Source organism: Boleophthalmus pectinirostris, unplaced genomic scaffold (assembly GCF_026225935.1).
Source record: "Boleophthalmus pectinirostris isolate CB_2022bp ecotype Guang Dong unplaced genomic scaffold, ASM2622593v1 HiC_scaffold_11, whole genome shotgun sequence".
NCBI classification, from domain to species: domain Eukaryota; kingdom Metazoa; phylum Chordata; class Actinopteri; order Gobiiformes; family Gobiidae; genus Boleophthalmus; species Boleophthalmus pectinirostris.
The window spans coordinates 11,382,296-11,407,501 of NW_026570994.1; the positions used below are offsets into that span (position 1 = coordinate 11,382,296).

General features: G+C 38.5%; 1 protein-coding gene across 2 annotated transcripts in view; it reads right to left on the reverse strand.

The window, feature by feature from the left end:
* Positions 1-24,857, reverse strand: part of LOC110153254 (vang-like protein 1) — a 52,537-nt gene extending 27,680 nt beyond the window's left edge. For both annotated transcript variants that reach the window (XM_020917136.2, XM_020917134.2), the window contains exons 1-3: positions 24,722-24,857; positions 14,951-15,210; positions 4,976-5,102 (exon numbers count right to left, since the gene is read on the reverse strand). In XM_020917136.2, coding sequence (XP_020772795.1) covers positions 4,976-5,102; positions 14,951-15,045 — 222 coding nt within the window. In that variant the 5' untranslated portion in view covers positions 15,046-15,210; positions 24,722-24,857. The remainder of the gene's footprint in view (positions 1-4,975; positions 5,103-14,950; positions 15,211-24,721) is intronic.
* Positions 24,858-25,206: the final 349 nt, after the last annotated feature.

Below are 25,206 nucleotides of genomic sequence, written 5' to 3' on the forward strand. Positions count from 1 at the left end.
GACTACTCATAGCTAAATGCATAAAATATGTTGTATTGTATATGTTCCCATGAGTGTTTGGGTCTGACTCATGTTGGAAAGCAGCAGGCTTCTAAGAACAGCAACTGACTTCAATGATTTGAATGAACTGAGCAGCCACAGTGGGAGGATCAGGGGAACAAGCAAGAAAAAGGAATCATTATTAAAGATTATGTGAGTCTTGTTTTCATGTTTATTATTGTATTGTTTTTTTTGCATATTTAAAAAAAAAATATATATATATACCTTTTTGACTTTGAAATCTGAGTGTGTCAAAAAGTATCTTTGTATTCACCACTTTGCTATGTCTGTGGCATTTGATGTTTGTGGTTAAAGTCAACGAATAAAGCCAAGATACTGAACCCAAATACAATGTTAAATTCAGATTGTGTGACAGGAAAGAAGTTGTACCTAAAAATAATCAGCTAATAACACAAGCATAAACACTTTCTAAATATAAACTACACAGCACTTTCTCAGCGGTGAAACTATGAGGCGCTAATGCTCTGAGAATGTGTTCTGGTTTAAACGGATCACATTTCTTCTGTTTGACACTTTACACAATGCCACAGCCACATCAGAGCTGCTCTCTTAGCATTCCACGCTAACCCACGCTAACCCATGCTAGCCTGGTCCAAACCTCACGTCTCATGACCACAAATATTCACGCAGATGCAGCAGTAATAGTAGGGTAGCGGCAACTTTCAGTGACATCACGCTAGGGGTGTTCTACATATATATCTATTGTGGAATGTTCAGCAGCTACCATGAAGACACAAGGCACACATTAACAAACACTACAAAAATAAGTTTTATGATCATCTGAAAACAAACAAACAAACAAAATGAAATAAACTAATCATTTTAATTGGCACATTGTCAGGAACCTGTGATTCAAACAAGTGTTCATGGTCCTGTTTAGGTGTATGATTTTCAACAAAAAAGGTGCGTGTGACTAACTGGAAAAGTGTTGGCTAATAATTTTATATGTGAGAGATTTGTTTAACAGCACAAATCCTTTCACCTGTTGTAGTTCCAGTAAAGTCAGCTCTTTCAGATTGTGTTAAAATAAAGCACAGATTAAAGTCTAACAAAGCTTCAGACAGAGCAGTGCTTACAGTTAGCATCACACCCCCAGAGAAAGTTGATGATATCAGCTGCAAAGTATTAAACAGTTTGTGCTCACATGACATTTTAAAATCACTAAAGTTTAATACTGAGCTGGAGATCAGGTCATTCTATGGTGGCATTTGCTGTTTAACCAGGTCAGGTGGAAGAGTTGGTTTATGGCTAATATTTCTGTAATACTGGGCCTATCCACATGAAACAAAAAAACTGGCACAAAGTTCAATGTATTCTTTGTCAGCTTAAACAAACAAAAGAGGCATCATTTTTTCACAATAGCTTCTGAAAGTGGTGGCTTTATTCAACACAAAATACGTGATTGTTGTTAGTTGAAAGGACTTTAAGCCTTGATATTAATATGACAACTTTGCTGAGCCTATCCCTGACAAATAATGATACATTTTAACACTTGTGGATCATCAGTTTGGATATTTCTTTCAAAATTCCCTTCAGACTTACTAGTACATAGCCCCTGTCCCGCCATCTGGAATTATAACATCAACACATTCTTGTAAGTGAATGAAACCAATTACTCACATGATTTAGCTGTACTTCAGTAAAACCAAAGACAGGTTTCTCACTGTCTGCTGACAGCGTGCTCGCCCATGTCAAGACCGCTCAGTTCTATGTATTATTCACATGAGTAAACCGCCTACAGCATTTGGCTTGTTTACAAAAGTCTAACTTGCTGGAAAAGCTAAACGAACATAAAAAGCAATCAATGGCAATCACAGGGTTATATGGAGTAGAAACTGGGCTTGGTTGTTTGGCTTTGTAATTTGTATCCAATGCAACAAGAGAATTTACGGTGTTCTTTTTTTAGATAATTTACGGTAGTCAAGCAGAAAGGAGTCAATACAAAGAACTCTATTTGCTATGTTTGGTAATGACTCAAAGAAAACTGCATAACATCTGATAATTTACGACAGCTGTCAAACAAAGTATGAAACCAATTCAAGATAAAAAGATATAATGATTTCAAATTTTACCAATGTTTGTTAAGAGCACCGGGTTGCTTTATATAGCTTAGAGCAGGGGTGCCCAAACTTTTTCATCATATTGAAACACAAACAAAACAGAGGGCTGATTGAGGGCCATAGATAGACTAGAGGTCAATACAGTGAATGCATCAAATATGTGAATATATAACAGATTAAAATGAGATACTAGACCTTTGTTCATGTTTAGATCCTCAGTAAGACACATTAAATAGTTGTTATTGGCTTTATCAAGGTAGATTTTCAAAAACTTGCAGTAAAAAGTATGGGCCAATCCAACTGGAAGCATGAGGGCCAAGAAAGGCTGGTCTGAGGGCTGCAGTTACCTTACATTTTTAAGAAGATTAATGACTTCTATTTGTATGATTACAATAGCTAATATTATATAGTTAGCTAATACAGTTCCGTTTATTTTATCAGTCAAGGATGGCTACAGTAACTCACCCAAATAGAGAAAACCAATAAGTTTAAAATGATAAATTTTTTGACAAAGAAGACAGCTCAAGAAACCATTTTGGAAAATCAAGCTACTATTTACAAACTACACTGGTGTGAACAGTTTTCTCCACTCATACATTTCATTAGTCATGTCTTATTGTTGGGAAACTTTAGCTTTGGCAGACTGAGGACATCCCTGCCTGGAGCGCTGCCCTGCTCCCTCAGCCTGCTCTGTGATTAAGCACCGCACTGATACCAGACTGACGCACAATGTGAACACCACATGCAAATGGTACACACACACAGACACACGGTTTAAGCCCTTTCTCACTCTGCTGTAGCCCTGATTACACACTCAGGCAAACAGTCCCGCCCAGCATCACAGCAAAGCAACAGCAAGCCATGGCAGGAATAAGATGTGAACAACAAAGTGTAGTCTCCACCTACAAAATTAAATTCGACATGCTTTCTGAAATTAAATAGGCCATACACAGTACTGTCTGCAAGATTAAACCACAAATTTTGTTTTTATAGCAATGTCAATGAGGCAAAAACAGACAATAAAAAGCAGAAACTAGCTGTGCAAACTTTCAATTAAGGTAACAAGCTAGCACCTTTCAAAAGCATTGCAAAACTATTATCTGAGCATTGATATAGAAAGAAAGCCCACAAATATTGAAGTAAAAACTACAGTTTGAAAGGATGCAATTAGCAAATCACAAAGGCTGCAATTTTTGAAGTACCAACATTTTCTCCACCAACAGCATACCCTGTCTCATTCTGCATAAAGACAGCTATCATGTAGTTTAGATTTGTACAAACATGTTTCAAAATATTATTCTTGTCTTTGTTTGCAGTTCATGTTTCAGTCTCTTGTTTTTCAATTCTGGATGTTCTTAAATGTGAGCTATGGACAGAATCCTATTACTTAAACATATATTGTGAATCTAACATAAACTGCTTGTCAGAAAAATCACAATTAGAGAATTACAGTTATTTTCCAAATCGTTCAGCCCTATTGAGGTGTTGATACTCTGCAGTGACATCATGCTGGGGGTGCTGCAAATGTATTTCTAATGGTGGAATGTTTGGGAGTTACCATGGAGACACAATGCACATGTGAGCAAACACTGTCAAAAACGTTTTAAGATGACCTGAAACCTGAAAACATAAAATGCAAAATGGATTTAAACAACACATTTTCAGGAGCCTGTGATCAATACGAGCATTCATGATCCTGTTTAAGTGTTTGATTTTTAACAAAAAAGGTAAGAGTAACTAACTGAAAAACTGTCAGCTAATGCTAGCTAGCTTGTGATACCAATGGAATTTGAGAGGGACTTAGCATCACAAATCAGCTCATGTGTTGTATAGTTCTAGTTCTAGTATCAGGATCAAAGTATCAATTGATTTTTGTCAGTATCACCCACCTATACTAAAACCACATGATAGGTGAGTAACACAAGCGACTAGCCCCTCCAGCAAAAGGAAGTGCCAAGTAGGTCATTAGTAGTGGATGATTCTGTGTTCTGTGGTTTTTGTTGATGAAGGACATGGAGCCAGACACTTTTGGCTGAGAGAGGGGCTAAGCTTGTGTGAGTAAAGAAGCGCCAATGTCTCTATTCTTTTTATTAAAATGGAAAAATAATAAAATGTAACACCTGCCAGAAGCCAGACAGGACAATAAATCAATTTCTCATCGTCACGGCACCAAGTCATATCGGAACGCATCTAAATAAGACAGCCTGTTGCTAATCAATGGACTGTATACACTTCAGCATTGAGAGAAAGATTATGAGATTACGAATGAAAAGTAATTATATATAGACAGCAGAAAATGAATATGATTTGATACAATTTAAAGATTTAAAAACAAATTGCCCATAAATTGTCAATCAGGATTATTATAATTGGACTCGAAACCTTGAGTGCTGCCTTACTGTATATAATGTCATGTTTAAACTTGTTAACAACCTCTTAAGGGTATTTTATCAATGCAACATAATCCAGAAATTACCTTATGTGTCACAACAATCACGCATGGCTTCAGTAAAGGAAGCTATTAACTATAATCTCTGGCTTTGTTCAAATTATATAAATAAATGTTCCAATTGTAAATAATTAGACTAGTTTGAAGAAATGCTGTAGTGTTATAAATAGCATACCAGAGCCTAGACTTGCAAAAGTGGACTAGCCCCCGTGCCCTCTGCCCCTAAATACCAGATGGCTTGCCAAAGGACTAAACACAATCATTTCCTTCCCTCATTTCGACTAGTGCTTGATAAATCTCCTCTGCTCCAAATCCTGCAGGAATCAGCCTGGCTCTCCCTACAGGAAATGGAGGTCTGGAGACAGAGGGGTGATTGTGCGCGACCTTAAGCCCAAGAGAGGCTCACCTGGACGGGCTCTCCTCGCACAGAAGAGTCCCCCAGCAGTGGTTCGGCTGGTGGTGTGTTGATGGTGACAGACTTCTCTGAGCGACTGTCTTTACTGCGCGATTTGTGCCGGTCCCGACTTCTCTCTCTGCAAGAAAAACAAAACAATGTGGCTAACATGTGGATAAATGGTTGCTGTTTACATCACCATTGTTTCCCATTAATACAGGAAACTATGGTCATAAACTAAAATATTCCCCCATAGTCTAAAAACAACCTGGACTATATAGGCATAACAAAATTAGACTTTGTTGCTCATTGTATTATTATAAGCTTTTAAAAGTACTGGGAAGTAACTAAATACATGTACCAAAAATACGTATTCTTAATAAAAATTTTGACTAAATGTGTTCCGGGACAGTTACTCTTTCAATTGGTGGTATTCAGAATACAGTTAACTTTTTAATTAAAAGGAATACATGGTGATAATTGAATTTTAGCAATGTATGTGTCTGTGTATGATTTTTCCTTCTCTAATTAGACATAAGTTAATGCAAAATAAAAACTCAAGCTGTTTATAAATATATATCAAGTTTTTTCACTGTAATTTCAATGCAACTCGATGTAAAAGTATTCAAAGTATTCAGTATACACTATTCTGATTGGACCATGTATCAGAATATATTACAAAATACATTTGAATTTGGGTATTCAGTATTCTGTAACTAAATACATTTTTCATCCCATCACTGACTTCAAAATAAGTCATTTTCTCTCTAAATATGTAACCTGATACACAACATTATAAATGATACTATATAACATGTAGGAAGCCCATAGGATCTGAATAGACCCTCTTGAGCTGATAGAAACCTTTGCTTTATATTCTCAAGTCACAGTCATGATTTTCCTAATTGGCTTTTCTGTGGCAACTCCAATGAGCCGTGTTTAATTGAAGCTCAATAACAGATGTGTGCTGCAAGTGAATACAAGAGAAATATAAAACTAGACAAATTGAAGAAAGAAACTGAAGAAAAGGGTTTTAGGAGCATATTTTGTTCTGTAGTTTGTAGTAGTTCTCATTTTGTGATCAGTGTTCAATTGTTGGGTCTGTATGGCTGTGCAGTCACTCAATAACGCAGTCCAATTACTACTGTGTTCACAATATTCACACAGAGACCTGTCCAATAGTCTAAGTCTATAACGAGAGGAGAAGAAAGCAGTTGATAGAAAATGACAGCCAGACAATATAATTGCATTGAACTTGAATTTAAAGGAAAATGCTGTAGGTGAAGTGCCTATATGGAAAATTAAACTTGTGTTGTAGTAAGAAAAGCTTTCCAATCTCTGTGTAAAGGTGGGGAAAAAGGACCCATATTATGCTATTTTTTGATTTCTGTTATATTGTTGTTTCCATCGAAAACACATTCCTCATTGAAGTTGTACTTCGTTTCATTCACACGTTTAACACACAAACCCTGCATATGTAGGCTGAGTTCTCTCAAACAGAAAACAGTCTGTTCCACCTTGTGATGTCATACGGTAAAACAAGAAGTGCTGCATTGTGTTTTTAAACTCTGTACACCTTCACTAGAATCATTTGAATAATTTCAGCCCTAGAATTGCCAATCTCTACTGAACTAAAGGTAAATGTAGCTGTTAACTTAAAAACTACCACTTAATGACATCACAAGATGGAACAGAACATTTTGAGCTTTGGAGATGTAAACAGACTAATAATGCAGGATTACTCCACCATGTGTGAATGAAACAATTCTGGGTATGTTTCTGAAGAGGTATCAGTTTTATAACATGGCTAAAAGCTCACAAGAGTCAATTTTGTGCAATATTTTTCAAGTATTGTTTCCTCCTATAATTGTCAATGGACGTGTCACGCTTACATGACCTCTGGCCCATATATCTCCACCTCTTTCTCCATGCTCCCCCTCTGCCCCTCTCCTCTCCCCCTCCCCTATCTTCACAGTGCTTTTTCAGCGAGGCCCTCTTGTTGCCGTGCGCTGCAACATATGAGCTCCATCAGAGGGGGGGACCTCGTGCACTTACAGCCCTATAATCCTGTGTGTGGAGTGAGCGCCGGGTCTCCACATGGCACAGTGCCCTGATAGTGGCTACATTAGCACAGCTACCGCTAATCCCTCATCCCTGCCCTCCACCACATGTCCTTTATAATGAAATGAACACAAGTAATATTCACTGTTAAGGTATAAGAGGTTTCTGTATTCAGCAAAACATTTTTAATATTTTTTTGGTTGAGAGGTGTCATTTACCTAATAAATTTCAATCTTTGTGCCTATCTAAAATTATTCTTATTTTTGTATAAGAGTATCTGGGGTTAATTGATGCACATTTTGATTTACCTACATAAGCCCTAAAGAAGCTATAAGATTTATAGCAAAATGCTGTTTTAAAAAATAATCTAAGTAAATCCAGTTGTCTTAATTTTAACTCGCTTATAGTATCTGGGGCATTTGACTCCAAAAACATTCAAACTTTCGAATATTAACTTGCTAGTCTGCATGTATTGCTTCAACAAGTATAATGCAAAACTAACACGTGTTGCTGAATGATAACTGCCTTAATCTCTATTTTAAAAAGTATATATGATAGGGTTCCCTCTAGTTCCAGAAGAGGATTTCCATTTCTATTTCCCTCTCAGTGAGACCTGGTTAAATAAAGCTAAAACAGTCATTCCAGGTTACGTATATAAGCACAACCTTAGTATAAACTTAACTGTTTAAACTGCTCCATGTGTTGAGTTTCTTGGTTACAGTTTCTTGCAGGCCTCACAGAGAGTAAATAGCTGCAGCATACATACTGACAAGTACATGAGCCACATAAATAATACCATCAGATTGCCTATTGATTGCTTTCTCAGCCCCGTCATAGGCCATAATGCAGAGGATATCCTGCTCTGCGGTAATGAAGGAAACTAGAGTGATGGAGGGCCGTGCAGGGCTGTAATATAATAGACTTGTACTGGCTCCAAGTGTTCTGAATAAAGGGAGTTAACTGGGCTGCTTCCGTCTTTACTCTCACACTTCCTATGCTGGCTAGATTTACACACAACCTATGTTTCCAAACCAAATCAAAACAGCTGGTACAAACTATGCAGTAAAATAAGGAGGTCACCATATAAAACTGAGTATTAACATTATTATAAGAAGAAACATCACAATTGTACTATTCACAAATACTGACACCAAGGCCACAACACTGAAATTAGGCAAGGCAAGGCAAGGCAAGTTTATTTGTATAGCACAATTCGTACACAAAGTAATTCAAAGTGCTTTACAGAATAAGAAATACATTAAAATCATAATAAAAACAAATCAAAACATAAATAATCATGAAGATTAAAATTAAAAAAGAGAGACATAAATTGGAGAGAAGAGTGCGGAATGAAAACCTTAATCCGTGTTCATTGTCCTTATCTATTCGATCAGCAGTCTGTGACCAGCTTTAAGAAATCCAACTTTTGTGTGTTAAAGTAAAGTTAATTTGAAATAAACAGTAAGATAACAATCCATTCAAAGTTTTTTTCACATCTAGTTCTATTTTGACTTGAGCAATGCTGCTGAACCCAGAAGAGGGACACTTTGGGCTCTTTCTCTCGTCCAGCTGCCCTGACACAGATAAGCTGAATCTACCTGAGCAGTACTTCTGTTAAATTGCACAGACACCTCTGACTGATACACAAAGGTGACCGAGAAGTGCAGTGTAAATGTTGTTGCAGCAAATCGTGAATTTCCCTCAGGATCAATAAAGTATCTCTCTCTCTCTCTCGCGCGCTCTCTCTCTGATCAAACAATTATCGATTAACCAGATAATCTTGCAAACTGTACAGCAAATACAATTAATACTTTTTTTTTTTTAATTATGATGTGAAAATAGTCTCACCCTTACTGCCAGTCTAACATGATGCAAGACTTTAACTACATTACAGACAGGATTATTGCTTTAAATGTCATTAAGGCTGCTCTCATCTCTCCAGTCTGGGGTTATTCCAAGGAGAGTAATTACCACTCAATTGTTGTCTGACGATTAACTGACAGGGACTGCACTGAGAACCTGAGCAGTGAGACTCAGAAAGACGTGATCATTCTTCTAAATCCTGAGTGGAATTATAAACAGCCTGGCACCAGCACTAGGTCAAAGCTGAGAAGCAGACAGTAGAATTTTAAGTAACAGGAGAGGGCGAGGGCATAAACTAGGAGAGCATTCAAATACGTCTATCCATGGGCAATGCAGTTCAGTTGTTTGCCAGGTAGACTTGTTCAGTATGAGAAGAAAAATGGAAAAAATTGAATAAGTATGATGGGTTTTGCAGTAACTATATGTTTGTAATATTTTAGTAAACCTTTTAACGCAATAATTCAGTTAAATTAAAACAAAATAACTAATTTAGTAGTTAACAGGTGTAAAAAAAATAATTACCAAAACAAAAGTAAATTAGGTAAAAAATCATGACAAAAATCTGCCTCATTTCGACTTCCCACTATAAAGTGCTGCGGGAAACACTGATCCGGCCATTAGCAAATTACAGATCAGTTCACCTGTTGTAGTTTCAGCTAAATCAAATGAAAAAAACTTGAGTAACAAAGCTTCAGAGAAAGTAGAGCCTACAGTTAGCATCACACCCCCAGGAAATGTTGATGACATCAACTGCAAAGTAATAATATATAATTATTTTTTGCATTATTGTGTTATGTTGCAATATGAATCATTTTTCAACCCCATGGAAATTATTATTCACAGTGGGTGCCCAATATAAAGTGCACCACCTGGTTCTGGGGTGAGACATGGCAGCAGAAGAGCCAGTGGAACTTGTAAATGTGATGACTCTTGGACTAGGTGTGAGAGTGCAGTGGAGACTAATGTAGTGTTATGGATGTGCACTGGGACCAGACCTGCGGGTGCACAGCAGTAGTTTGAACAGATCGGCCTCTGTGTCTCAGCCCCTCCCCCAGCCCCCTTCCTCTCTCACTCCTGCGCCCGCCACATGGAGCAACAGCCCTGGTTACCCCACCCACATCCTTCCTGCTTCATTACCATGCACAGCCTTGTTGGTATTCCGAAACAGTGCGGTGCTATGATTTGATTAATGGGACTTGACTTCCAGTGAGGATGTCGGAAATGGGGCAGGCTTTGGGAGAGGAGCGGGGTGGAGCGAGGGTGACGTGAGGGCGTGGATACCTGGCGAATTTGGTCAGAGCGATGCCAATTAGACCCTGGAAGCCACAGTTTCATCTAACACCTGAGAATGAGTGTCTGTGATCGTGTTCGCCATTTAGAAAGAGAAGAGGAAGAGCTGCAAAGTGGTGCCAACAATAGGGGTACGGCAAGCTGTCTGTGGACCAATTTGTTCCCTCTCTTCCTGGCAGGCCACTCCACCCACCTGTGTGACACCGAGCCTGGAGTGGATGCACGAACCCACAGCCAAATGTGCAGTGCAATCATAACTGCTGCCAAATGGGTCAACCTGAAATCAAGTCAAAACCCAGCCACCAAACGCTCTCTGAAGACTTTTCAAACTCATGAGCAAGTCACATTAAGAAACCAGATCATTAGAAAAGCAATTGGACAGAGAAGGTGGTGATGCGACTACTGTTGATGTTTATCCAAGCTCTCCATTGCACCTGCACAGACTAATCCACACCTGACAATAGCTGAAAGTGGCCCTAACACTTTCCAATGAGCTCACTGATACACAATACTGAAAATTTGATTTCCCAAATACATACAGATATGCTATGGCCTAAATTATTTTATACAGGTGAGGGTCAGCTAAATATAATTATAATAAAGCTGGATTGCACATTTTAATACAGTGAGTTCTTGGGTGTAGTGACTAATAGAAATGAATTTACCTTTTGGATATTTCATGGCAAGGTATAGTTTTGAGAGTTTTTTCTACATCCCTCTTTAGTTAACCAAGAATTTCTTTAGTTGACTACAAAGAAGGCAGGATTCAGGTCTTTAGCAATGGCCAAATACTCATTTTCACTTATTTAACAGTCACTACAATAGAAGAATGTTATGAGTGGATTGTTGCGTGTGTCATTATAGCTACCCTTCAGTTTTTTTTTTACCAGGATCGAGATGTAAGATAAAAACAATTCAAGTCAGCCAGGAAAAGCTTGGTAGTTCACCCACAAACCCAAAGCTCTGATCACTGCACTCTGACGTTGTGTCCTTGGGTAAGAAACTTCATTCACTTTGCCTATATGAATGCAATGTGAGAGTGAGTTATCCAAGTTCCCGTTGCACCTGCACAGACTAATCAAAACCTGACAAAAGCTGAAAGTGGCTGTACCACATTAAAATGAACCCACTGATACACAATGCTGAAAATTTGACTCCCCACTTCTCTGCTGTGCTCAGACATCCTCATAAATGCACTGACCTACTTATAATAATATGCAAATTTGCCTTGAATTTGGGCAAACACTGTGAGCTGTCATATAATTGAAGTTCCACCAATCAGATGAAGCAATTTTCCACATTAGGAGCTGGTAATGTGAATTTTTCCATATAAAGTTATTTTCATATTCAGAACTTAATTACATAAAAAACTCAGCAATTTAACTGTTAAAAGGTGCACTGCACAACTTTTCTGGTGGATGGTCTGCTAGTTCCTTGTCGCCATGGAGATGTTATTGCTTTCCCATTAAACATATCCATCTACCATGTATTTATTATGAGTGTTTCTATTGCTCAAAAATACAATAATTCCTTCTGTGAATAAGGACGACTCTCCACAGACCTGAATGTAATGTAGCATAGTGCTGTAAACTGCCTGTCTCTCTTATAGAACATTTCCAGAGAGACAAACAGGTGGCGGACCCTCAACTAGAACGTGATTCACCACGCAGTGCACCTTTAAAAAATGTTTTAACATTTTTTTCAATATTTGTATTAAATAAACCAATGGCTTCATACAGCATAATATTATCTTATCCCCAAATGTCATGGGCTCTCCAGAGGTCATGCGGTAATGAAATAGTTAGCATAAGGACTCCAAATCATGTTAATTCACTCCACCATGGTTCATTATACAGCTCTGGATTCTGAATCAATGAAAAATAAATGAGGTTGAGCTCTCATACTCCATAATGACAGAAACAACTGCCTTCTTGATTTTACTGTTTTGCTTAGACACAGCTGGTGAAAGTTGCAGAGATATTATACAGTGCCACTCCACACTAATAAAGGGAAGAAGTAAGATCAGCAAGTTTGGTTCTACTTAATGTGCAGTCCAGGCAGCATTGTTAAAGATGGAACCTACGGGGTCATGGGAATTTGGCCTGAGCAGTAATGCAAGTAAGGATTCAGATTTAAGTAAGTTAACTTTTTAACAGAGACTGAATACTGATAAGAACAAGGCATTGTCTACTGTGAATGAATGTTAGATTATGTTAGTTTATTTGCCATTTAAAGTTAAAAAAACACATTGGAAAAATGGACAATCATCACAGACAATGACACTGTGAAATAAACAAGATGCAAAGAGTCAAGAATGAATTCTTGTGTGTGTTCATTCATTATCATTTTGTCTACCCTTCAATTTTCTTACCACTATTGAGATCAAAACAACTCAAGGAAAAGCTCAGAAGTTCTAAACCACAAAACCAAAGCTCTAATCAGTGCATTCTGGTGTTGTGTCCTTGGGCAAGAAACTTCATTCACTTTGCCTATATGTGAATGCCTTGTGTGAGTGAGTGATTAGTGGTGGTTGGAGAAGACATAGGTGCAGATTGGCAGCCATGCTACTGTCAGTCTACCCAAGGGCAACTGTGGCTAAAGAACCACACTATTGAGTATGGGGAAGACTAATGCTAGGCCTGTCACAATAACAAATACTGAAGCATGATATACTGTATTACTACAGAGAAATACTGCGATAAATGATAATATTGAAGATACTTTATGCCAGTGATACAAAGCAAGATAATGCCTGTAAACCAGTTTTAAATAGAGAGTGTCATTAAAAAGTAGACAATTAGCCACAGAAGTTATTTATTCTACCCTCTGCAGCTCAAATCTTACATTATTACATAAAAATGGAAAAAATGTCCCCACTACTGCAAAGAAAAAGTATTCACAAGAAATATCGGCTCATTCCAACTGCACTGAATGATAAGTTGATGTAGTAATAATTGTGACAGGCCTAGTTAATGCTTTATTATTACTACAATATGATACTTTTAAATAAATCAAAACGCAGTCCTGCCCATATAGACATGCAACTGTAAATGGTCTGAATGTATGCCCAGTGCCCACAAGTGTCAAACCCACTGTTGCTATCCCTGGCGTTAGTGTAATTAGACCACAGTGATGCAAAGCAGCTACACGCGTGGCACCCCACAGTGTAAAAAGATTACCTTCAACCATGGAAGCGCGAGGGGTTTCAAAGGCAACGATTTGCTTTTGTTTATCAAATTAAGAGGCCAGCTGGTGGCTTTGGCTCCGTTTTACAAGGAGCTGAGGAGCAGAAAAATTGCCTGGCAGGGAGGTACCATATGTCCCTTTCAATATTCTCCCATGGATTCAAAAAACTGAAGGAACAGGAGACGGGAAAGAGGGCAAAGGGCTGTATGCCAGTGTCACATCCACCACCACTTTTCAGGCTGACCGTCAAACTCAAGTGTGACCAATCTAACTTCATGTCACCGCAAGCCAAGGGAGCGCATTCCTCCTCTCGAGGAATGTGAGTGAACAAGTGCTACACCAGTCCATCCTCGGAGAGCAGGAGAAGGGGGGGAGGAGGAGGAGGAGGAGGAGGAGGAGAAGAGGTCAAGAACGAACCAGAGAAGGGCATTGGCTGCATCTCAATGGACACATGGAGCAGTGCAGGAGCAGAGGAGAGGGTGAGATGGGATGAACGGAGGCAGAAGACGTACATGACCGGAGATAAGGAGTGAAAGAGGAGCGATACAAAGAGACTTAAGAGAAGCCGGAGGAAAGCATGTATATGCGCTCTCATGTTTCCAGAGGTCCTTGAGGGAAGCCAAAGGATCTGAAGTTGCAACAGGTGGCAGTGAAGAAGAGATATGCAGCACTGGGAAGAGGAGGAGGAGGAGGTGGGGAGAGGCGCTCCACGTATCCGCTGAGCCATCAGTCGGGCGGACCTCCTCAGCACCTGTCTCCTCTGCCTTCCTGGGGCTATTTGCACGCTGACAGGCTAATGCCCCCTACACCGCCACGGACAGACCATCACACATATGATACAAGAGAGAGAGAGGGGGGGGGGGGAGACTGAAAGAGGGAGAGAGGAAAAGAGAGGGAGAGGTGGAGCAGAGGGAGAGTGGCATGGAGGGAGGGAGCCAGAGGGCAGGAAGGTATAAGCAAAGGGCAGAGAAAGTGTCACTGTATGTGGAAATATTCAAACTTCCTTTTGTCATAGTGTTTCAGATAAAGTCTTCCCATTTTGGATAGGTCAATATTTTTGTTGAAAGACATGATACTACTACGAAATTTCAACAAAAAAGTCAATTTCTGAACAAAACAACCAGCAAGAAATTTTAAGTACTGATACATAGCGTATAGATTGTGTAAAATTGTCCTTTTGGTTTTCTTCAGTGTAGAGACCAGTATCAAATACAAAGTAAAAAAAAAAATGCCGAGCCACTCAAAAAGTACAAAATTATGAAAAGTCTTTATTAACTAACAGTTTTTCCTGATGAAGGCCAAAGGGCAGAAACATGTCTTTTTATCTTAATTTTCCAGGTGGTAATAAGTACTTTTAATAATTTTGAACTTTTTGAGTGGATAAGTTTTTTTCAACCTTACAAATGAACAAAAGTTTTCAACACTGCAGAAATACTCCTGTGGAACCAGAATAAGTGTATATGATTCCTTTACTTTTTCAATGGGGTTTTAGTCAAGAATTACTCAGGGCTTGTGTTTTTTAAGATGTGTTTCTTCTTCTTTTTAATAAATGTCATGTTTTTACCCAATGGTGAAGATGGGACTTACCCATGCCGATGTGACCCCCGGGACCGGCCAGAGTAGTAGGAGTAGCCCGAGTATGTGGACTCAGTGTCCATGGCGACGCTTTCCTGCCTGGGCATGGGCCCCAGGTGCTCAGCCCGACCGCTGGCTGACGCGCCGGGACCGTGTGCGCTGATCTTGTCCAGATTGGGGAGATCAATACTCAGGAGACGCACAAAGGTGGAGAGCTGTCAGCAGTCAGGCTTGAAAGGGGCGGAGGGGGCACCCGGTGAGGAAACATCAACCTGTGGGAGGGGGCACACAGACAAATGGAGAATTCAGCACAAGAAACAAGCTCTGATGCACTGATAAAAAAAGTGAAGAAATCAATACTTTTAATTAAGTGGGAATTTGTAACATATTCATTCAGGTGGCTATTTTTCTATGCGCTCTGATTTCTCCTTAAAAAGTCCCTTTCTTTGGCTGCAGCTGCATTAAACCCAATCTTCAGCAGCAGAGTGCACAGTGACAGCTCTCTGCTTCTCTCAGGAGGTTCATATTCCAGCTGAGTCGAGCAGATAAAAGAAAAAAGCTGCAGTGAAACAGCAATTTGCTCCTATTCCCAAAACAGCTGACGGCCTCAACTCTGTGACACACGCAAACAATTTAGGGCTGACACTGACGAGCTTTCAGATGACACATGAAAGCAGCCTGTTCACTCGAAAAGCTTGAAGAAGATGAAGGCGGCGCAGCTTTGAGACCAAGATAATGAGAGTTTGAAATGAGGAGCAGAGAATAAAGACAATGTCCTTATTTGACTTTTGTGATATTAAAACATATATTATTCATATATTTTGTCTAAAATTTGAATATAATTTTAAAAGTCCCACAGTAAATCATCTGCTTCTAAGTGTACTTGTTTAGCCTTGCTTTTTGGCCTTCTGCATTTGAGATTGGGAGACAAATCAAAGACTTGATATGCACAGTTTATTTAAAAATTTTGACATTACTACTTTAATAGTATAAATAGATTACATAATTTTCAAATATTCTATTATGACTATAGTGAAATTAATGAAAAAGTTTACTATGTAACTTTTTAGTTTGGGGTCTGACACTGCCTAGTTTTTATGGATATGTTATTGCTCTACCAAGCATTGTTCCACAGTATGACATTAAACAGCTCTATCTTACAATTATTAAATTACAGGTTGTTTTACAGCTCAAAAATATCTACACTCCGACTGTGAATGGGGCTGCCTCTCCACAGATCTGATATGTAACTTGGTCTGGCTTGATCTTCATGAAGGTAGAAAGGTTTAATACCATACTGTGAAACATTCCAGACAAAGCAATAACATATCCATAGAGAATAGTATTTTGTAGGTCCTCAACTGGAAAAGTTAGACAATGCACCTTTAAGTTTCAATGTTGTTGTTTTTTTGCTGCTATAAAGAATAAATAAATAAAATATACAATTTACTGCCAATAATAACTTCAATTCTACTCCAGCTCTTTGAATCTACACAAACTCATTTCCTGTCTTTTAAAACTGAGCTGTTTTCTTCATCTCTGAGATCAATATACAATAAAAGTCAGGGTCAGTCTTAAGCAAGGCCCTGTGCATTCCTCTGAGCTGGTGGAGAGCTCAGGCCAACCGCATTAAAGCCTACACTATCTGATAACAGGGCATTTATCGAGCTGCTTCTGGTTTTGACAAAGCTGGTGGAAAAAATAATAAAGGTGGGACCATGGAGGCACAGTTTGAATGAATAAAAAAGAAATATAGGTCAACGTTAGTGTTATTAAAGCATATATTTAGGTAAACACACCCAAAGGGACCTGTGTGGCTTGGTTGTAAATGCCACAGGGACTAAGTCATGCACCTGCACAGGCCAAGAGCTGCAGGCGGGAGGAGAAAATTGTAAAGCAGGTAGTTAAAACGTAACTCAAAAAGCCCTAAATCCCATCGCCTTTCAGATAATGCTGTCCGAATAGCAAACACTATGAGAAGCGCAGTGAAAGGAATAATCAATACTAGTTTGAAATTTAAAGTTACTATTTAGGAGTCTTCATGTACTCCACCCAGTGTTACAGTGGGTTAGTTCAGACCCCAAGAACAAAAGACCAAAGTTTTTCTTTCTAAAATGACTTCTAGTATTTTATGCATTTGTGTTAAATTGACTTTTTTACATACATTCTTTGATGCTCGTTGATTTGTCCTGATTTGTTACTGAAAATTTGAAAAAATATACGACAATTGTGTTATTATATCAATCCCAAATTTTACAAATAATTAGAAATATTAATACAAATATTCTAAGAGAAATTGGTGTTTTATAGCTTGTATTTATTCAATTAGAACTGTTTTCATTGCTAGGAAAATAATTTGAAATCTTCCATTATTACTTTCAGTGGAACTGCCTCTCCACAGATCTGACCTGTTACTTCATTTCAAGGTACCACCTGCTTGTCTTCATGGTGATATGATGCCATACTGTGGAACACTCCAGGCAAAGAAACATAACCTCCATAAAAACAGGTCACCCTTACATCAAATCCACTTTCTATGTTTCCCCCACTCAACTTAAGCCTAAAAATGTATTTCTGATTTATGTCTGAGCTCTTCCTAAAGGTAGTGAGAAACACGGAGAAGACACAATTCCCCAGTTTCCTGTGCTCACCCTCCTTGACTCTCCCCCAAAGTCCTTATCGGCGAAAGGGAGGGAAGCACAAATCACTGGCTCCAAAAATACTCTGCGCAGTGTGACCCAGTTGTGAGCAGAAGTGGGTGAGGTGTCCGCACATCTGTATGGTGTGTGCATAGTGATGTCGCGTGCATGTTTCCGTGACGATAACAAGTGTCTTTGAAGGTTGTGTAACAACATTTTTGGATAGGCTCATTCTCGGGATCATTTTAAAGGCTTGAATCATGAGTGCTCGCATAGTGACAAATCCTCCCTCTGACAAGTTGTGATCTGAGGATTTTTACGAGCTACTCAACTTGGAGCAGCATGTTCCTATACTGAAAACCAGGAGATTTTTGAAGTTATTTGGAGTAAAAACTGTGATTGGGCACAGTGGGGCAGAACAGCTGAGGAACTGGTGAAATCTTCTAGTTTAAAGTGTAACTGAGAGTGCAAGCGTGATTGCTGTAAAATTCTGTAAGAAGCAAAATCCATATATCTAAATAAATGAACATGTAAATTGAGACCTTATTTTTCTCAAGATATTTTATATTAAATTATATTTGTCCAAGAGCTACAATACTAGCTAGGGAGGAGTCTAAATTACCATTACTCCAGTCATTAAAGTGCATATGACAGATTTTTTTTGATTATCTAATTACTTAATTTGGAGAGATTAAAACTAAATATGAATTATCACTTTACACCAACCAAGAAGCAATTAGCGAAGAAAATTTTTAAATTACAGGAAGTAGAAAGTTCTAAAACATGGATAACGTCACACTAGGGAGAATTCTATCCAAATGTTCTGCATAATTTACCCTTAACAAATAAATTTTTTTCTGATACTTCAAACATGATTTCAACAAAATAAAAGCGTTTTCTTATATTTGTATTTGTCAGATAATATTCTTTTGCTTGGTAACATTTTGGAATTCTCTAGTGTGATTTCATGATTTCCAACAGGCAAGTATAATTTTGAACCAAATTGGGAAAACAAGCATGAAGGTTTTTGCAAAAAATCTTTTATTTAATGATGTTATCTTTGTTTTAGTAAAATTAGTAGTCTAATTTGTCATAGGCACTTTAAACAGTTTCCACTTTCCAAACTGCATTGCCAGTAACAGAGCATGTGGAGTTTTTATGGGTTCTTGACTTAACTACGGGTGGCTTATTGAACTATAATTTGCAATAGTTAATTAAGGATATTAATTAGCTCATAGCCTCAATGTGGATATATTGTAAGCTTACAACTCTTGCGTTATAATATGGTCCGTTAAGAGGTGTTTCCATCACCTGAGCTAATCCTCTTAAAGCAATGGCACATGGCTAAATGGGAGATTAATGGGTTAAACAAGTGCACGCTCCTAGTTCAGACACAGTGCAGAAATGAGATGGGAGGGCAGCCAGGTTAAAACCCCATTGATTCAGCCCTACCCTTCAGAAAGCAACAATTAAAGCCTCCTAACGATGTATTAACAAACAGAAAAGTCAAACTATCGGGCAGTATAAGGCGGTATATTTCATGTGGTTTGTGTGTTGGAGTGAGACCACTTATGAGCAATACTTTTCTGGTGAGATGTGAAACAGGAATCCCCGTGTCAAAACGGGAGGGGAGCCTGGGCAGCTTTTTTGCAGTAATCCAAGTCCCCTACTGCGCTGCCGGCATGTCTGTTTGTCCTGGCAAATACTGGCAACTCAGCGAGGAAAGAGGCTGTGAATTTTTACCAAGGCAATACAGCATGAAGGGTATAAGACGGCCAATTTATCTACAAATCATATATTACACTTGATAAAAATAGTGTTGTTTTGTTGAAGAAGGAGCAAACGCAATAACAATTTGGCGAGAGCGCGGAGAGACGTAAAACAAGAATTTTCTGTATCCCAACACAAACACACACAGGCTAACAGGTGTGACAACCAGAGCGTACTCACATGAGCCAAGCAAATAGTAAACATCCGACTAGCAAGAAAGGCAAATACCCCTCTAGAGAACTGCTTTCATCTTTGACAACAAGTTAAAGCCGAGAGAAACATGTCACCATTTCAAACAAAGCTGCTAATGGACATAAAAGTTAGTAACATAAGTAAGGCTAATTGCTTTTTTATAGACAAGCGTATGGCTTTGTATTAGAAGTAGTAATAGCAGTAGCAGTAAAAATGGGGAGTAGTTTGCATGTGAAGCTAAGAAATACATATATATATATATATATATACAGAGAGAGAGAGAGAGAGAGAGACAATAAACGATAATATTGGAGCTAATTTATACCACTGACACAATAAGCCTAAAGCACATTTAAACCACAAAAACTATTCTAAATGCAATAGTGTTAAAAAAATTACCATAAATTAATAGCAGAATGAAACACTTTAGTACTTAGTTTGCATGTGTTATGAGCCAGAGATGTTATTCATTCAACCTTTTACAACCTTTCTTAAATTGTACAGTATAGCCCAAAAATTACTTAAAATTTCCCAGTAGTACAAAGACAAGGTACACATAATAAGTAACGAAAAAAAAAATCCAGCTTTCATATACTGAACAATAAATCAATTTAGTAATTACTGTGACAGGCCTAGAAATACAGTTTACAATTTGTAAAGTGACAAGGTACAGTATTGCAACTCTTATTAAACTAAAAAGAGACTAACTGCTATTCCAAATTGCAAACAATCATCCCCTCAAGACAAAATAAACTAAAGCACTAGCATATTTTTCTGAAGCTTTGTGATGCCACTATTATTGTACTAATTGAATTTCAGAAATCAAACTCTGTCGTCAAATTCCAAAAGAAATTCTGAGTACAAGTTTAAGTAGGAAAACTAATTCTTGGAGTCAGTGAGCAGCAAATTAAGCATCTAATGAACCAAATGAGATGTTGTGTTATGTTTTCATTTGGAAGCTCCTTTCAGACCAGCCAATCACGCGTTCTTTCTTTCAGTGACTACAAGAGCAAAGCAGCATGTTGCCCCTTTAGCTTGAGACTTAATCCTGGTCCTTTTGTAGATATTCTTTGGCACCCCATTGAACTGCACTTTCCTCTGTAGGAGACACATATAAGTGGTCAAAGAGCATTGTGGTGAATCTGACACAAAACTGCTCTCCCTGATTGGAGTCACCCGGGCAGGAGCACATGGCATGGGAGCTGTGCCAATTTGAGCAAAGAGGCTATTTTAAGATCTTCAACTTTCACAACTAAGTGTCTGGTTCAGTGTATGACCTATGTGTGAAAATCTTTGAATGCAAATTACGTATCAGGAATAGTTAACACAATAGGAAAGGGGCTGATCCGAGAATAAACAAAGACTAAACCAGGATTTTTAACAGTGTTGGGAAGTAACTGAAGATATGTACCGAAAATACATATTCAGAACACAAATTTTAAGTAACTCTATTCTGTTACAGCGTGTGCAATTTTCTCTCTCTTATTAGACATGTTAGTGCATAAACAGTTTGTAATGTTGTATTTTTTTCACTACAATATAATAAAACTTGGTGTAAATGTATTCTAAGTATTCAGAATACAGTACTCTGATTGGCCCATGTATCTGAATATGCTGCAAAATACATTTTGATTCAGGTATTCAGTATTCCGTAACTAAATAGATCTCTAAAGTATTCTTCCCATGTCTGATTTCGAATCAGATCAATTCCAAGAAAAAATCAAATAAACTTAACTGTAAAAATAACCTCCAATAAGCCCAATTCTAAATAACAAGAAATATGACCTGTACAACAATATACAACAGCAAAAATACAAATTCCATTCTATCTCACATTGAAATTAAATCATGTTCCCCTGCAGCTCCTTTGTGCCTCTCTCACAGCTGCAAGCTCCCTGGTCCGTAACCATGACACCCTGGCTGTGGTGCCTCTATTACACACATCATAACACTTCATAATCAGAGACACGTCGCTGTCCATGTACAATCATAATGACTTACTTACTTACTTAGGTGAGGGGGAGCGAAGGAGCAACAATCACAAGACAGGCTGGGACATGTGGAGAACAGAGGTGGCCTGAGTCTGCCCTGGTCACATGGGCGCATCTCTGTCCATGGCCGAGCAAATGAGGGTCATTAGCTGTGTGGAATTCAATCAGCATTCCCCAGTGTCAGTGAACTTAACACCTCGCACATAGACGCACAGGGGTACAAGCTTTTGGCACAAGAGCTGTACATCTGGAGATTGCGTTAGGATGTGGTGTTGATCGCATTAATCATCACGTTGTTGATAACTGCGTCTAACTATTTATATGAGATGTGTCTGTGCTTAGGGTGAAACATTATTTACAATTAACAGAAATGACTAGGGATGAGCAGATCAAGCTTTTTCTGTTCAGATAACGATGCCAATATTTTGGCTTGTAATAAAGTAAAAGTATAATTTACTTCCTTTAAACACAATATAAGGCAATAATATAATATAAGGTAAAAAAATATACAAATGTGTTTGTAACTGTTGGTTAACATTTTAAGTAAGTACAGAACAACTTTGAATACACCAATAATATATCGACTGAACTGATATCGATTGATCCGCCATCTGATTCCTAGAAATTACAACTTGATTGGTCGAGAATAGCAAGTTACAAAGGTTGGAATTATTTAGATAATGTTATATCTCCACAAAGAACAAAATATCCTGTTTCTATACAGTCTAACAATGTATACGATCTGGTAACTGTATAGTTTAGACCTCTGCAAACATGTTCTGAAATGCATATGACTCTTGCATTATATTGGAAAGTATCTTTACTCAAATGTTGAAGATCTTAGTAATGCTGATATTTTCCTCTATGAACTGAATCCTAATTTTAAAACATCTTGCAATCACAATACTTCTAAGAACAATCAGAAATTTCAATTATTCATTATTATCATAAGGTGTTGTATGCACAGCAACAGAAAGGAGAATGCACTGTCCAGATGTTGTTTACTAGTACAAAATTTAGTGCAAGATTCCTACAATTTTGAGAGCTTTTGCTGATGTCACACCACACCCAGTTTCACTTTTAATCAATGCACAAGGCATGTCTTTAGTCGACCAAGAATTAATGTAGTAAATTACAGCCCTACTATTCAGCTCTAGTCTGACAATAATACATTACTTTTATTATGGGCCAAATTTACCTGTTGCATTATGTGGTGGTGGTGTTGCTAGGAAACAGCAGAAAGCACATCCTCAACTGTCAGATGAACATCATGCTGTTTTGACATTTGAATTGTTATTACATAATAATAATTAAAGAACAAGATAGTGACAGGTTTTCATATTTCGCCTAACACATTATAATAGGTTGCTTTTTCCAACAGCTTACTTGTTTATAGTAAGCCTTATATATAATAATTTCACTTTTATGTTTAAGGTAAAGTGGTTTCTGTTCTTCAACTACTGACTAACTACTACAATGTATTTCTAAAAGAATGTACAGCAGTGGGTCCAACAACACATGGAGAAACATGGGGTTGATAGTATCTTTTTGTTTATGAATTCACCATGGAAACAAGAGTCGGTTGTTGAAAATGTTGGGGTGGGTGTGAAAGTAACACTATGCCCTTGATATATGATACGTGACAAGAATTAAGTGCTCAAAACTATGTGTAGCTAATCCATCACTCCATGTACTCTTCAAAATTATGCCAGCTAACAATTACAAACACTATAAGAACTGTCACAGATATAGTCTATAATATCACCATGGCACCTAAGCTGTCAATCTCCCATCACAAAACATTTGACAGGTGTTGTAGTCAGTGGAAACACTGCACTGTCAGATAAGGCAGCCTGTTCTGTGCACATACAGACCCAGGGGAAGATCAAACCTGTTCCCTGCAGCTCTGTCACAACCGTTAGCCTGTCTCCAAACATAAAAGTCAAAATGATAATGAGGGTCCTGAATAATTAATAGTGAGGAAGCAACTGTTGTTGTCAGTCTTTAATGCTGCTCTGACTATGTCAACATTGTTTACTGTTCATTCTGGCATGTCAGATATGGAGTGGAAATGAGTTTTAAGTTTGTCCTACTCAAAATCTTACAAAGGTTGAGACATACGTCAGTCAGACTATTCCATACAAATAAGTTACTTTTAGGTCAGGTCATAGAAGATTGAATTGGAGTGTACAAGAGGACTATGCATCATTATACAGGCAATAGCCCAATAATTATGTCAGTTAGTCAGCTGTAGGAGAAATGACAAGCTTGCATGTACTGTCATTCATGTTAATCCATCCCTTGTGTCCAACAGGCTTAGCTGCCGCACACGTGCAAAGTTGTGTTTGATTAGGTAGCACTCATTGCTACCAAACCAATGCGACATTGAGAAGTAAAGAAAGAAACAGTCTGTCAGTTATGTTATTGTTGTTATGGATCAAAGTAAATGATGTGGAGCGAACACGCTGTACCGCCCTGCTCCTACCTGTGACCAAGCGCACAAACACGTAGGAAACTCCCCGGTTTTCTCGTGGCCTCAAAGGCGCACGTCTAGACTCTTACTATACATCAGTGTTTAAAGCACACACAACTTTCATTTTTCATAATCGGTAGTTTTCAACGCCTCTTCGGTTATACTGTACCCGTACGCGTCTGCTACACCGCGGCAACTCACAGATGACAGGCGGCAGGGACCAGCAGCCGGCTACTGCATGTCCACTCAACCGCATGAAACACAGTTGACTTTTTCCCCTGACCCAATGTAATGACTGTGAATAGCTAGTTGAACAGACGCTCTGTTATTATTCTGAACAATGAACAATAGTCAGGTAGAGAAAAGACGCAATTTGTGCGTAAACTTCACCTAGCCGCTTTACGCATTCGCCTGACCACAGTTTTCAGGCATTTTGATGAAGTTGAAGGGTTCCCTTTGATACAGGTAGGAAACAGCAAGGGCGTGTTCTCTGTTCTTTTCATTTATAAACACAAACCGTGTCTGGTATTGAAGCGCAGCAGCCATTGTTCCGTGGTAAAAGCAGGTAGACGTACGGTAACCCTCATCTTTGTCGGCTACGGGAATGCAGACAGGACGTTTTAGCCTGTGAGGAGCTTCTCACACCACTGAACCCGCGAGCTACACATCTGCAGAATACATATGATCGCGCGTATGCTCCTAATTAAACCGAACTCACCCTTTGTCGGCGGGGATATCATCCACGTGGTCGGTTATTTATCCAAGCGTTATAAAACAGTTGCTCCACAGATCACGGTAGCGTACAGTATAGGAAGCAGCCCTTAGTAACCGTAGGAATCACCCTGGCAGTCAGGAATTTCACAGGGGGCAGTGCTTCAGAGTGCAGGGGGTGTAGTCCACGGAGCAGTCGGTAGGGGGAGTCTGAAAATAAATGAGCATACATAATTGTCATGGGAAACAACTGCATAATGAGATGAGTAAAGATGGAATAGAAAGCACCGGTATAAATTAACGTAAATGGTATACTCGTAAAATACTGGTCAAATGTTATGAGCTGTCAGTATATCTATCTAACAGATAGGGGGGTCGAAGGGAGTAGCAGTAATGCACATAATTATTTCTAAAGGTGAAATTTAATATTTGAATGTAATACTTTTCTTTCTCCTGTTTTGACCCAGAGCTGTGAAATAGCAGCTGTATCTA